The sequence below is a fragment of the Scylla paramamosain genome, chromosome 12 (assembly GCF_035594125.1).
Source record: "Scylla paramamosain isolate STU-SP2022 chromosome 12, ASM3559412v1, whole genome shotgun sequence".
Classification (NCBI taxonomy): domain Eukaryota; kingdom Metazoa; phylum Arthropoda; class Malacostraca; order Decapoda; family Portunidae; genus Scylla; species Scylla paramamosain.
The window spans coordinates 2,469,556-2,486,323 of NC_087162.1; the positions used below are offsets into that span (position 1 = coordinate 2,469,556).

The 16,768-nt window shown below is 36.8% G+C and overlaps 1 protein-coding gene across 14 annotated transcripts in view; it reads left to right on the forward strand.

Moving 5' to 3' along the window:
* The window catches only part of LOC135105514 (PHD finger protein 20-like), a 58,456-nt gene that overhangs the window by 25,662 nt on the left and 16,026 nt on the right, over positions 1–16,768 (forward strand). For 8 of the 14 annotated variants that reach the window (XM_064013678.1, XM_064013679.1, XM_064013683.1 and 5 more), the window contains 5 exons: positions 882–979; positions 3,118–3,435; positions 4,036–4,249; positions 6,808–6,924; positions 13,344–13,406. In XM_064013678.1, the coding sequence (XP_063869748.1) occupies positions 882–979; positions 3,118–3,435; positions 4,036–4,249; positions 6,808–6,924; positions 13,344–13,406 (810 nt within the window). The remainder of the gene's footprint in view (positions 1–881; positions 980–3,117; positions 3,436–4,035; positions 4,250–6,807; positions 6,925–13,343; positions 13,407–16,768) is intronic. The other 6 variants (XM_064013680.1, XM_064013681.1, XM_064013685.1 and 3 more) reach the window with 3 other exon arrangements.

The following is a 16,768-nucleotide window of genomic DNA, read 5'->3' on the forward strand; positions in this document are numbered from 1 at the left end:
GACAGAAGTAAAAATGTCAAATATTTAAAAACATCAAAGAAGGAATTAAGGTCTTGGAGAGGGATCCAGGAAGCAAAGAAATTAATAGACAAATTGTACTGCTTGGTGAACTGCCATTAGGTATCAAAAGACTAACCATGTAAATTACCCATATAAACTTGGAAGTTAACATTCATACAAATAATGATTATAAGGTAAGTGTAAGTCTGCCATTATACAGTTTATTCTGAGCACTTGTTCCATAGTTCTGCTTGTTGGTAGTAACTGCACATCCTGCACTATTATTGTGTTATAAATGAGGTATTATAGGTCTTATAGTATTATGGCTTGTATTCTTTAAACATTTTAGCATCTTAGCTTGATTACTTTTAATGGGCTCCAGTGTATTTTACTGGTATTCTTAAGAGCATTTTCATGATTCTAGTAATAATCCATAACAATGATTCTGCATCATGCATGAAAAAAAAAAAACACTCATAAGAATCTGACTAATCATTTCAGTGGCCTTTCAAAACAGTCCTTATGAGAGAATGAAACTTAAAAAATATGGGGCAGTGTAACATGATATCCATGGATAATACATTGTGCAAGAATAGTTAGGAAGGCTCTCTGCATTAAGGATAAACTTAAGATACAGCAAGATTATGGAAGCATTTCTTGTGAAATTCTGTTGGAAAATACAACCTGAAACAATACAACAATGACTGGTTTTGTCAGCCAGTATGTAGGAAGTTCTCAGTAAAGAAATGTGCCAATAACAAAGGTTTGAATATATCTTAATAGAATCAGATTAATTTGTAATATTATTAGCTTAAAGCGCTTACAGCTTAAAATAATTTTGACCTGTTGAATCCTTAAGTAACCCTTGTCTTCTCTTCCAGTGGCTCCAAATGAATTTGTTGTGTGTACTGAGCATAATGACCACCAGTGTCCAAAGGATGGCTGTGGGAAAAGTTTCAGGAAAGAAAATCTTCTTCAGGTAAATATAAAGAAATTTTATATATATATATATATATATATATATATATATATATATATATATATATATATATATATATATATATATATATATATATATATATATATATATATATATATATATATATATATATATATATTTTTTTTTTTTTTTTTTTTTTTTTTTTTTTTATGTAGGAAGGATACTGGCCAAGGGCAACAAAAATCTAATAAAAAAAAAAATGCCCACTGAAATGCCAGTCCCTTAAAAGGGTCAAAGCAGTGGTCAAAAATTGGTGGATAAGTGTCTTGAAACCTCCCTCTTGAAGGAATTCAAGTCATAGGAAGGTGGAAATACAGAAGCAGGCAAGGAGTTCCAGAGTTTACCAGAGAAAGGGATGAATGATTGAGAATACTGGTTAACTCTTGCGTTAGAGAGGTGGACAGAATAGGAGTGAGAGAAAGAAGAAAGTCTTGTGCAGCGAGGCCGCGGAAGGAGGGGAGGCATGCAGTTAGCAAGATCAGAAGAGCAGTTAGCATGAAAATAGCGGTAGAAGACAGCTAGAGATGCAACATTGCGGCGGTGAGAGAGAGGCTGAAGACAGTCAGTTAGAGGAGAGGAGTTGATGAGACGAAAAGCTTTTGATTCCACCCTGTCTAGAACAGCAGTATGAGTGGAACCCCCCCAGACATGTGAAGCATACTCCATACATGGACGGATAAGGCCCTTGTACAGAGTTAGCAGCTGGGGGGGTGAGAAAAACTGGCGGAGACGTCTCAGAACACCTAACTTCATAGAAGCTGTTTTAGCTAGAGATGAGATGTGAAGTTTCCAGTTCAGATTATAAGTAAAGGACAGACCGAGGATGTTCAGTGTAGAAGAGGGGGACAGTTGAGTGTCATTGAAGGAGAGGGGATAGTTGTCTGGAAGGTTGTGTCAAGTTGATAGATGGAGGAATTGAGTTTTGAAGCAATGAACATTACTAAGCTTGCTCTGTCCATATCAGGCATTTTAGAAAGATCAGAAGTAAGGCTTTCTGTGGCTTCCCTGTGTGAACTGTTTACTTCCTGAAGGGTTGGATGTTTATGAAAAGATGTGGAAAAGTGCAAGGTGGTATCATTAGCTTAGGAGTGGATAGGACAAGAAGTTTGGTTTAGAAAGTCATTGATGAAGAGGAAGAGAATGGATGACAGGGGAGAACTCTGAGAAACACCACTGTTAATAGATTTAGGAGAAGAACAGTGACTGTCTACCACAGCAGCAATAGAATGGTCAGAAAGGAAACTTGAGATGAAGTTACAGAGAGAAGGATAGAAGCCGTAGGAGGGTGGTTTGTAAACCAAAGCTTTGTGCCAGACTATATCAAAAGCTTTTGATATGTCTAAGACGGCAGTAAAAGTTTCACAAAAATCTGAAAAAGAGGATGACCAAGACTCAGGAAGGAAAGCCAGAAGATCACCAGTAGAGTAGCCTTGATTGAACTCAAACTAGTGATCAGATAGAAGGTTGTGAATTGATAGGTGTTTAAGAATCTTCCAATTGAGGATAGATTAAAAACTTTAGATAGGCAGGAAATTAAAGCAATAGGATGGTAGTTTGATGGATTAGAATGGTCTCTCTTTTTAGGAACAGGTTCAATGTAGGCAAATTTCCAGCAAGAAGGAAAGGTAGATTTTAATAGACAGAGTTGAAAGAGTTTGACTAGGCAAGGTGCAAGCATGGAGACACAATTTCAGAGAACAATAGGAAGGACCCCATCAGGTACATGAGCCAAAGGTTTCACTGAAAGTTTAAAGATAAGATGGTGATTCAATGAGGAAGGCTAGAAAATCACTACTGAATTATCCTTTATGAATTCCAAGAAATATTGTGATCAAATAGATGCTTAAGAATCTTCTTATTGAGGATAGATTCAGAAGCCTTAGAAAGACCAGAAAGCAAACCTATAGGTCAGTAGTTTAATTGAATAATTAAGGTGGTCTCCTATTCTTAGAAATAAGTTGAATGCAGGCAAACTTCCAGCAAGAAGGAAAGGTAATTGTATGTAGAATTGAAATATTATATATTAATACTAATCTTAAAATGTAACTTTTCTGTTAGTAATATGAATTACTAATAGCGTTATCATTGATATATGACTACATTTGTTCTATCTTCAGATGCATATCAAGCATTACCACCCAGAGCTGCTAAAAAAGACCAGCAACTGGGCACCAAATGTGGCTGACCTTGCTTATGCACGTACTGTTGGGGACCATCTGGACACTAGCTCTTCCCCAACCCACGCTTCTCCACCAGTTGACAAAATGGGAAAATCTGAAACAGGATCTAAAAAAGCACCACGAGGATTGAGCTCTGTAAGCTCTCCAGATGCACGTGGCAAAGTGGTGGATAAAAAGACTTCAGGATCAATTAAGACCATTATTGGCAGTAAAGATTCTAAGAAAAGAGACAAAAGTAAACTTGACTCTGAGCAGGTGAGTAACTGTTGCTTGGTTTTACCCAGCCTACATCTCTTATTACAAAAATGGTATATGCTTAATCAACCATTTTACAAATAAAATATATGTAGTGGGTGGGTGGAGTAGGCTTAGCTGTCATATAATAAGCATGAACATGATGGAAAACTTTTCAGAGAAAATTGGATAGATTTATGGATAGAGATGAACAGGACTTGTGTGTGTAGGGTTCCTGACCTTTGAGATTATATATGTTTCCATAGTTTCAAGTAACTGATTGTATACTATACACAATCAAGTGGGATAATTGTAAAGATCAACAACACCTATAGTTATGAGACACCATGAGATAGAGCTGTAATGGAGGGAAGTCCATTCTGCAAAATATTGAGGAAATATTTCTTAATTTTGCATTTTTGTTAAAAAAAGATATTTGACAGCATATACTCTAGGAATCACTGAGACAATGTTTAATATGGAGTGTCATAAGGCAGCAATTTTCAATATGCATTTTAGATCCAATCATCAGTTCATCAGTGTATTTGTGGTAGTTTGAGGTATGCTGTGGTTGTCATATATGTTGTAATATAATTCATGACAATATTGCCTCCTTCCCAGGGACCACCCATTTCAGAAGATGAAATTGAATCCAAAGAAGAGGTTGAGGACTTGGCAGAGGATATTGAGGTAGAGTCTCCAATATCTACCTTAGGTTTGCAGTCTGAAGATCCTGACTATGTTCCTAGTGAAGGAGAAGTATTGCTGATGAGGAAAGACAGGAAGGAAAAGAGGAAGACTCGTGGAGAATCAAAGGGAAAGAAAAAGAAAATAGGTGAGTGTGAACTCAATAATGCTCTCATCAGATTTTTTATTATTATTATTATTTTATTTATCCTTTTTATCTAAAACTATGAAAGTCTCAACTCATAAATCTGTTAGAATCCAGATTACTATAGGATTTGCCATGGCGTTCTTTTTTCCTCAAATTTACTTAATATACACGTTATTCATCAGTTGAATCAGTTGAATCAGTTGGTCCTTCTAGATATGTACTAGTATCAAATGATACAGGAGTGAATTTTTTTAATATTCCTCTCTATAAGAAATCAATCTCATCTTTCCCTAGACATCCATAATATTAACTCCCACAGTTATATTTTCAACTTTTTATTCATTATTCTTCAAACATGACATTATGGAATGAATGTTCCAGAAAAGTGCTGCCCTCATACATAATCAGTAGTGATTTGTGCTGAAAATATTATGACGGCTAATTTTTGCATGTTTAGACCTAGACTGTTATTGGCAAGCAGAATATTGAAAGGAATTCAGAATGCAGATATTGTATGAGTAATCGTCATTTTATTGAACTCATAAAATTTCTAATCTGGAGTAGTTAGAGACAGTTTTTCTTCATAAGGATAGGTTGCAGGAATTAGTATCAGAAAAGATAGGTATAATTAAACTGATCACTGCAGAAATTATGTAATGTTAATTGTGTTTGGGGAGAGTGAACATTCCTATGTAAAACAGCTACTTTATGTATACAAGAAATATTGCTTAAATATTTCTCTTCTTTAAAGTACATTCATTGGGGACAATTTATTTTACTGTCTTTATTACAACTGCCTACATTTATGTATTTAAGCTGATGTGTCATCCTTCAAACAAAAACAAAAGAAAAAACATGGCACCATACATGCATATAATTCTCCACTTATAAAGGGTATGCAGTATGCTACAAATTTTTGTGCATTGTTCAGAGTGAAGATTTATAGGTGGCAACTCGAGTCTCATATGATATTATCTCAATGTGCATACTCATTACTAATAATTTCTGTACCCTCATTACGTATGAATTTTATACACTAAATTGAGACCTGACTTCAAGGATGTAGTCCAGACAAGATTTATTGTAGGAATAAGAAGAGAAAGTAGGTATAGAGAGTAGGTTTTTGATTTGCATATTGTACAAGGAAATTGGTGTCAGTATTATTTTAGTCTAGCTGCAGTGTGCAGCCAGTCCATCCCTCTTACCATAAAACATTGAGTATGTGTGCAGTAAAATCTAAATTTAATGGACTGCCAGTCCATTAAGTTTAGATTTAGAGGAAGGAGGAGGAAAGGTGTTCATTAATACTTAAAGTCTCTTCAGTTGTATATAACTAAAGAGTCTTTTTTCTCCCTTCTTTTTCCCATTATTTTCTCATACTGCTAATTCCTGAGATTGTTGCTGTAGGAATGGAGTGAAAGGTGAATAAGAAAAATCAAATGTGAGTTTGATCATAAAAGAGAAAGATCAAGAGACAATGAAGCAGATGAAACATATGTTTTGGGCAGCAGACTGGTAAATGACTCAGAAATCCATGTATATAAAAGTGATAATTGTGAATGTGGTAATGTTAATGAATGTAGGTAAGGTGTATTGCAAAATAATGATAAGAAGGTTTAGTGAGTACTGGTGGAGTGATTTGTGGAATGCAATATTTAGTGTGACGTAAGAATATTAAGAAGGTGTTTGCTGTAAGATATTTGTATGAAAAGCACTTGACATTTGGTAAAGATGTGTTGCAGACATTCTCTGATTCATAGAAAATATGCTATTGAAAATGTAGGGAAGGGTTATAGACTGTTTTGAGGTTGTGTAGGTTAAGCTATAAATTCTTGAGAGTATTAATTTTTAAGCATGTGATGAAGTTTTTCTTCTTTTTTTTTCTTTCTTTCTTTCTTTCTCCACCACAAGCCTTGCTATTCCTAGCAATTTAATTTTTTAACAACTCAATATTCCATTCCAAAATGCAAGCATTCTTCTCAAAAGCGACTTAGGCAGGATGCATCAGAATCCAGTAGAATGCATTGTCAATAAACAGGGCAGTAAAAATAAAAAGCAAAGAGTAATTTAACTACTTTCCATCCTGCTGTACCATTATTGAAGCAAGAATCTGCTTCCTGGTCTGTTTTCTGTGACCTACTGAGGTGCCCGATGTTTGACATCAATATTTTATTTTCAGTATTATGGTGTAAACCAGAAATACTCCTGAATGTTTTTTCCTTATGATTCAAGGGGCCAGCACTATACAGTTTTTGTAAAAGCTATATTTTGAATCTTCAGTCCCAAAATTAATGAGATGAATCATCTTGTTCTCCATTCCCTTCAACAATAGGCAGTAATACCACATACTCTTATTCTTTAGTAGTTTTTATGTTGAACTAACATCTGCATTTCCAAGTCTAATAAATGTGTGTAAGGATACTTTACTAAATACTTCATGGCAAATATACATTTATAGTCAAGTAGTATATTATAATTCTATATACATCATGTCAGATTTGAAATCTTTGTAATGATATTAATTAGATATTCATTCAGTACAATTTCCTATCCACCAGTTGCATCAGAAAGTGTGTGTGAGGATGATCAGCAGGAAACTAAGACAGTGACCAAATACAGATACTGCAAACACAAAGGATTTACTTCATCTAAAGCTAGTGTTTCATCAACTAATGGTATGGAAACATTAATACTTGGTTAATACTTGTGTTGGTTATTGTTTCATCAATAGAATGATTTTCATTAGTGATAATAATTATACTACCCTTTAGAATATATTTACAAGGAGCTTCCTGTATGATTTATTATTATTTAATCTCTCTCTCTCTCTCTCTCTCTCTCTCTCTCTCTCTCTCTCTCTCTCTCTCTCTCTCTCTCTCTCTCTCTCTCTCTCTCTCTCTCTCTCAAAAACCTAAATTGATATGGTTTCTGTTTTAGACAATTTTTTAAAGAAATCATCTTAAAAAATAACACAAAAAATAAATAATAAAAGAGAAGTTTGCCATGGAGTTATATCTTTTCACACTAGATACTTCTAATATTTTAAAAATGCTTCTGATTATCGTATTTGTCAACTTATAAGCCACAATTTTTTAATGCCAATGTTAAGGGATCTTTTAAATATAAATTATTACTAGTTTTTAAAATATGTTTACATTGTTGTTTCATGTATTGTTCCATTTTAGCAGGCAATCTCTTTTCATTATGGATTATATGTTGGTAACAAAATATTGAAAATAAGGAAAAAATTATAACCAGAGATTTTAAATCATGTATACACTTTTATAATCCATATTTATAAGGAGCTTCCCTTATGATTTATTATTTTATGATCTCTCATACACATTTTCATCACTCTCAGCCTCTGATTGTGTCATTCCACATACCACTCTCAGATCACTCATTTTCACATCATGCACTCTTGATTCATACATCAGTGTTAGCATGAGAATACTATTCCTTAAACCTCTCTTTACATTCATAGACACATTACTCCCATTTATGACTTGCAAGTGATCCTATGACTTGCCTACCATTCACTAATTTCTCCATCTGCTTACTTGGCAATGTTCCTAGATACTTAAATTCCTTCATTTTCTCTCTTTCCATATTCACCTCACATTGTGTGAACAACTCTCTTCAAGTTAAAGAAAAAAATTAGTAGACTCTTGACTTTGTTCTTGATATGCTTCACTTACTTCAGTTAGGAGAAAGTTGGACTCTTTCACTTAAATTACCTGCTGCTTGGTTTCTGCATAATAGGCACATAACTAGCTTTCATCACTGGTTATGGATGACTGTATCAGACACATCCCTGGAGGTTTCCACACACAGTTAGGCAATGCTGCTTCCAGTTTTGTGTCAACAGGCAGGGCACATTTGACAGCAGTTCACTTCAGGTTAAGTTTTTCCATGAGTATGTGTTGATATGAGTCAGGAGTACTATAGGTATTAATCATTCACCAGTGGTCCTTATGGATAGCCTGATGCATTTCTTCAGTGTTTTCTCAATTCTGCCGACTGATGAGTGATTATAACATTTGGCATCCATAATTGATGTTTACCCATGTTTGGAACATGAACAAATATAGATCATCATCAAATGCCCACTCAAGTATCTTGTATGCCTATGCTGAGTTTGGCATGAAATTTAAAACAGATGCACTGCTCCTTTGAGTAAATCACTCAAAAAAGATAGCTACTAAAAAAAAAAAAAGATATATATATATATATATATATATATATATATATATATATATATATATATATATATATATATATATATATATATATATATATATATATATATATATATATATATATATATAACACTGACTAACAAAAAAATGGCAATGAAACAAAATGCATCTGCTTGCCATTATGTCAGCTGGCATGTTGCACAAGAATACAGTTGTTTAGTACTCCCTTGCATCTTATCTGTTAGCACTCCACATGGACAATTCAGAAACTTTTGGATTAGACTACACACACACACACACACACACACACACACACACACACACACACACACACACACACACACACACACACACACACACACACACACACACACACACACACACACACACACACACACACACACACACACACACACACACACACACAGTCCCAATATACAAAGGAGGGAATAAAATGAAACCATTAAATTACAGACCAATGTCACTAACAAGTTTTGTAAGCAAGCTTTGTGAAATAGTAAATAAAGATAGGTGGGTGCAGTATTTAGAATGTGAAAAGATAAAGATAACTACAGATAAGCAATTTGGATTCAGGACAGGGAGATCCTGTGTCACAAATTTACTGAGTTTTTATACAAGAGTAATAGATGGAGTGCAAGAGAGGGACGGATGGGTTGATGCGGTATATCTGGATCTCAAAGAAGCATTTGATGAAGTTCACCACAAAAGTCTTATGTGGAAGTTAGAGAATGAAGGAGGACTAAAGGGAGCAAAATTGAGATTTATGGATGGTTATTTACAAGGGAGGGAAATGAGAACAATAATCAGAGACACTAATTCAGTCTGGTGCAAAGTGACAAGTGGATACCACAAGGATCTGTGTTGGCACCTATTATGTTTCAAATATATGTAAATGATATGACAAAAGATCAAAATAGTTATATAAACCTTTTTGTTGATGATGCAAAAATAATGAAAATAATAAAGGATGAAAATGACAGCAAAGAGTTACAAAAGGATATTGACGAGATACATGCATGGAGCCAAACATGGAAACTAGAATTTAATGCCAGAAAATGCCATGTGTTGGAAATGGGAAAAAGTAGAAAGAGACCTTCATGGAATTACAAAATGGGAGAAGAAATAATAACATACTATCACCTGAAAGGCACTTAAATGGAATATTCAGCTCTATATACAGCTTGTTAACAAACACTGGGATGGCCTCTAGCTATTTAGATAAAGAAATGAAGAAGATTACAACAGGCATGATACAGCCTAAATTGGAATACGCAGCAGTAGTTTGGGCTCCACATAGAAAAAAGATATATGAAAACTAGAAAGAATACAGAAAATAGTGACAAAGATGGTACCAGAATTGAAAGACTTAAGCTGTGAAGAAAGACTCGAAGAGATGGGATTACCAACACTACAAGAGAGAAGAGAAAGAGATCTGATAGCAATGTACAAATCACTAAACAATATAGAAAGAATAGACAGAAATGACTTGGTACCACAGATGGAGGGAGAGAGGGGCATGAAAAGAAAATAAAGAAGAGTGGATGTTCGAGCGACATCAAGAAATAAAGCTTCCTGTATCAAATGATTGAACTCTGGAATGATTTGAAGTAAGAGGTGGTTGTGGCAAACAGTGTACATATGTTTAAAGAGAAACTGGATAAATATGGTTATGGAGACAGGACAAAATGAGCTTTGGCTCATGCCCTGTACAATACAACTAGGCAAATAAATACACACACACACACACACACACACACACACACACACACACACACACACACACACACACACACACACACACACACACACACACACACACACACACACACACACACACACACACACACACACACACACACACACACACACACACACACACACACACACACACACACACACACACACACACACACACACACACACACACACACACACACACACACCTGCATTCCCTTAGCTTTCCCCACCATCCACCATGATGGTACTATGCATACTGCTGTTGCTGCCAATTACAGTAATAGTACTGAGCCTGTCACCAGCCCCACCATCCCCACCACCCACAGTTATTGCACCAGACATGCTGCTGCCAGTGCCACCAGCCCCACCACCCACAACTATAGTATAAAGTATGCCACTGTTGCCACCCTCATCACCCACAGTGATAGTGCCAAACATGCCACCACCATGAGGAAAAAAATTCTTGTAATTCTATTAATTTCTTAGACTGCTTTTTGTCCTTAGGAACCAATTAATTTTTTCCTATTAGTTTTCAATTTTAAATAATGAACAAATCAGTCAACAAACATCAGACTGGAATGAATTAAGCTTGTTATTGCATGGCCCACTCTATGTGTGTGCATACATGTGAATTCATGCATGCTTGTGTGCATATTTACCTAGTTGTATTTACTTAGTTGTGACTTATGGATGCAGCATACACTTCAGTAAAACATGTTTTCCTCTTTCCTTTCAATCCATTTTTGGTGTATTGACACTTTATTTTCTGTAGCCTACTTTATTAACTTATAGATACTTCTTTACCAACATCATCACATACATCGTATTTTACTTGTAAAGTATTTTGGCTCACAATTGTCTCTCATCTTAGTTTCAGTGAATCCCAAAACATCTGGATCAGTTTCCTTCAAATACTCATTTAACTACAGTATCATTAATATCATCCCATTCACATCAGTGTATGCTACCTTCAGTTCCTCTCTCTCCTCTCCCACTCTCCTGTCTGTATACAACTTCCTCAATTTCATGCCCATGAATTTACAACAGAAACTCTTCTCTGCCTTTATTCTGTTAATTTACCTTGGTTCATTCTTCCTTATTCATATCTTTCCTTATCCATACATTTTTATAACCCTCCTTGAGAGTTTGCAAGCCCTAGCCAACACTTCTGGACTTACTTGCCTTATCTTGTTCCTGATTCTTTCTCTATTATATTTGTTTGTCATTTATCTCCTTGATATTTTTTGTACTTTTCTTTATTTTTTCCCTTGTACGCCATCAGTTTTTGAGCAAGGTCTACATGGTGATAACCTGGCCAGATAGATGAAGTGTTTAACTTACATTTCTGTAAGTGTCCAATCAGGGACTTGATTCCTGGCAAGAGCCTTTCATGGCAATGTTATTCTGCCTTCAGATCAGTTTCTCGTTGTTTCCATGAAGTACCCATTATAACTGTATGAAAACACTTTTAGTTCTCCTAAACATATTTTCACTTCTATAGTTGTATCACTCTCCTTTTTATCAGTAATATTTGGGCCTCTTCTGTCATAATTTTTTCACACCTGTTTGGTGGATGCTTGTATGTGTGTTTCCTTTGCTCTCATCCATTTCACCAACATGACATTCAGGTATTAGCACTATTCTCCATTTTTTTGGTTTCACTTTATTTGTATTATTTCAACAAATCTGCACACTATTCTCAACAGCATAGTTTTATACAATTAATGTGCCTTTGCTTTTTTATGAGACTTTTTTTTTTTATGATCAGCAAACAATATGTGTGTGTGTGTGTGTGTGTGTGTGTGTGTGTGTGTGTGTGTGTGTGTGTGCACGTGTGTGCATGCACATATATGCGTGCACACAACTAAAATGTCTGTAATAGTTAAGAGAGCTAGCATGGGAAAGTTTTCAGTTTAGTGCTCAGTGGTACCTCAGTATACGTCCTTAATCCGTTCCAGATCCTTGGACTTATACCAAATGGGATGTATACCAAACAAATTTTTCCCATCAGAAATAAAGGAAAAATTATTAATCCATTCCCATGAAAAACAAATCCTATTGTTTTTTATATATTATACAGTAGATTCATGTGTTTGTATAAAATTACTTAAACACTGCTTAATACTAAAATGCATAACATATGTGATGGGATATAAGATGCACATCATATAAGTAAGATGCACCCCCATTTCAGTAGGGCATATTCAGAATTTTTTTTCTTTTTTTATTTATTTAAGCATGTAATGTTTAAAGCAAGCTAGTGGTACAGCTGAACAAAAAGCAAGCAATCACAGTAATGAAAATATCTGTAATAAAACAGAGGTAGTGGCTTAATCATGGAGGTGAGGTGAAGAATGCAGCCCAGCTGTCGAGATATCAACAGCACACTTGGCACATCACTGAACAAGGTCACATTTTCATTTTCAGCATTTCCTACCATCATATTATGGTTGAAAAATTTGATATAGCTCCCTTGCCTGTAATACAGTGGTGTGTATCTTTGGGTGTATGGGTGAAGGAAATTTCAAAATTAAACCTACAAAAAGTCTTACATTCACATGTAAGGCACAAGGTGATCTTTTTTAGCCATTTTTAAGAAAAAAGGTGCATCTTATATGTTTCCAAATACAGTAAATACAAAAGCAATTTATGATATAACTGAAAATTTAACCTCAGTTTACCTTGTTGAGAAGAGTCAAGTGCTTACTAGGATGGTGCTAAGAAGGGAGATGTTATTGTTTGGAAGGAGAGTTCCTTCAACCTGGTAACACTACTCATGGCCAATTGTGACTGTCTCGAGAGAGGTAAACAAAGGTAGTGCGCAGTGTCATAACTCATTTTAACTCATACAAGTTCTAGCACACAAGTCATATTCCAAACAAAGGTCGTTTACCAAGCAAATTTTTTTCACATCCAAACAGGATGTATACCAAGTTTGACTTATTTCGATGTAGACTGAGGTACCACTGTAATGTATTTTTTTTTATTATTTAATATGGGATTGCTTTTTAAAAAACTATCCCTGCACTACTTAAGTGTTTTTCATAAAACTTCGTATTTCCTTGATGATGGCAGTAAATATTTAATATTTAACATAATTTTATGCTACATTATCAAAATTTATTTCTGATCAACAGCAGAGGTTCCACTGCCTGAGCCTTCATCTGCCTCTCCATCCAAAAAGACCCCAGGTCCTGAAGGTGAGATACATGTCATGAATGTGATGTTTCATGTTATAAATTTATATTACATATGTATCATGCTTATTTCATAAATATTGTCTCCTTAACCCACATAGTGCTGAGCCCATACATATATTGTTATGACTCAAACACAGCCTCTCTCTCAGCTGTCACTCAATCTCAGGTCAGCTTTTCCTAGGTTATACCAACAGCCCAGTGTAGGACAAAAATAAAACAAGTCCAGATCACTTGCGAGTCATATATAGCTACAACCTCAAAGTTGCCACTCCTGCCTTGCATTGCAGGAGAAAATATAAATTTGAAACTTATCCAAACACCTGGAAAAGACTCCAACAACCACCTGCTAGGGGTGAAACAGATAAGACTGATGCCACTTCATGTAACAATATATATATATATATATATATATATATATATATATATATATATATATATATATATATATATATATATATATATATATATATATATATATATATATATATATATATATTGTTACACCCTACTGGGGAGGTAACGGGGGACCAGCGGCTCCTTAGGGTTGCCACTCCCCACCACTAATCTACATTCTATCTGATCAACCAATATCACTGCATCTCTGCTCCCAACACTTCTGCCTCCAGGTGTTGGGTTGGGCATGTGTGCACTCTACACTTCTAGGCCAGTAATTCCTCCAGCTATGCTGGGAGGGGGCTCCCTTCCTGTGTCCCCTGTTGGGCCCCAGCTGCACAGCAGGGTTGCCTGTCAGCCTGCCCAATCAGGCCTTAAGCTAGAGTACATCACCCTCAATGATATTGTTTCTGTGGTGGGTGGGGCGTGAGCGAGCTGTTTGCCACCGTCAACTGCATTGTCTTCCCTGGGCAGAAGTGTCGGCAGGGATGTGCATGAAGGATGTTGTAGCTCAGGGTCACTGGCTAGGCAGGTTGGGGTGATCACTGCTGGTTATTGTTGAGGTTTGTTGGCAAAGGATGGCGCTCAACGTCCATGGAGTTTTTCCAGTGTCCCAGGCGCCCTTCGGGCCCATGTGCTGCTGCGCTCACTGCCTGCTGGTGCAGCACTCTGGATGCTTCCACTTGAGGATGTCATGCTAGCTTGCTGTACACTGTTCAGTTCTGTAATACACTCTACTATGTGTTAGTCTTAGTCAGTCACGAGGCGCAGAGTTGACCTTCCAGGAGACACTGCTGGAGATGCTGATGGGAGACTGTCAGAGGGCGGGGCTCGCTGAGCACATGGCCTCCTCTCATCAGAGATGTCTTGTTTCTGTCCTGATCTGTCCACACTTCGTAAGAGGGTTGTTGTTATTCTCAGTGCCCGGCCCAAGGGGTCACATGGACAGGGCTGGGTCAGCAGTAGCTGTTTTCATGTAAATGTGGACAGAGCTGGGTCAACAGTAGCCGCTTTCTTCATGTAAACAACAGGTCACATGGACGGAGCTGGATCAGCAGTAGCCACTTTCATATAAATAAGGAATCATGTGGACAGAGCTGGGTCACCAGTCGCTGTTTTCGTGCAAACACAAGTTATCGCCCTTCGTGCCCACCCCCAGAGGGTTGTTATTTCCTCATCCTCTCTGTGGCTTCCTCTCCAGGGATTATTTGCAGTGCCTAGCCCAAAGGATCAAGTGGATGGCACAGGGTCAGCCGTTTTTCATGTAAACACAGGCCTCCTGACTGCATCTACTACCCTCTCACAGCTTGTGTGCTCACTCATGGGCACGTTTGTGTGTATTAGTGTGAGGGTTTGTGCGTGCTTTGTGTGGAGGTTTGTGCATGCTTTACGTGGGCTTTGCATGGAGTGTAACATTTTATATATATATATATATATATATATATATATATATATATATATATATATATATATATATATATATATATATATATATATATATATATATATATATATATATATATATATATATATATATATATATATATATATAGACACACACACACACACACACACACACACACACACACACACACACACACACACACACACACACACACACACACACACACACACATTGTTACGCAGAGCAGCCTAATAATAAGACAGATGAGAGAGAGAGAGAGAGAGAGAGAGAGAGAGAGAGAGAGAGAGAGAGAGAGAGAGAGAGAGAGAGAAATAAGGGGAGCAGGTGAGTTATAGCACTGAATTGTATAATCAGTTTGTTGAAAAGTCTAGTGTACTGCATTAATTGTTTCCCTCACTTCTGTTGTTTTAGCATATTAAAACCACTACATCAGAAAGAGAAAAAACTGAAGTTTACAGTGGGGTGATTGAATTGCAGCTGGCCCCTTTAGTGCATCTTAACAAGCAGAAAGATTTACATGTTACTGCTGCAGACTAAGAGGTGAGGTGGTGTTGTGGTGCACTCCATACTGTCCCAGCTCCCCATTTCTACACCATTCCCTCTCCTTTCCCCTGTCACGTGAACAAGCCCCAAACACTTCTCTCTTTATCCAGCGTGGCGTCCCCCAAGTCAGTAACAGTCTCATAGCCAAGGAGAAAGGATGTACATGAGCCTGTTGTTTGGGAGAGTGCGTTGGGGCCATAAGATAGCTAGTGATTGAAAGGCTATTAGTTACGCACCTCCCAGTGTATATTGCTTTGACAGCCCATGTGTGTGGCAAGTCTGTGACTGCTCTCTATGTCTCAGAAGGATGTAACTTGTCCTCAACCCTACTCAATCTATTCATTGTGTCCTGTTGTGTGCTGGCACTTTCCCACAAGCAGTCAAGTGACCCCTCCATCTGTTTAAGTGTTGTGATAGTTAATTGTGACTGGCCTTTCTTGTCTCATTAGTTGTCTTTATTATTTTTTGGTCAGAGGAATAGTGTATAGCAATATGTGCTCAACCATCTCCTCTGTCCCTGGGCTCTCCAGTTTTAAGGGGGGAGTTTGAGTTTGTCTTCTGGGAGAGTGGAGATGATGATGGGCAGTGGGTGGTTAGCCTATGGGAGGTAGCCCTCAGGATATTATTACCCTCATTTTTTTTTTTTTTATGTAGGAGGGACACTGGCCAAGGGCAACAAAAATCCAATAAAAAAAATGCCCACTGAAATGCCAGTCTCATAAAAGGGTCAAAGCAGTAGTCAAAAATTGATGTCTTGAAACCTCCCTCTTGAAGGAATTCAAGTCATAGGAAGGTGGAAATACAGAAACAGGCAGGGAGTTCCAGAGTTTACCAGAGAAACGGATGAATGATTGAGAATACTGGTTAACTCTTGCGTTAGAGAGGTGGACAGAATAGGGATGAGAGAAAGGAGAAAGTCTTGTGTAGCGAGGCCGTGGGAGGATGGGAGGCATGCAGTTAGCAAGATCAGAAGAGCAGTTAGCATGAAAATAGCAGTAGA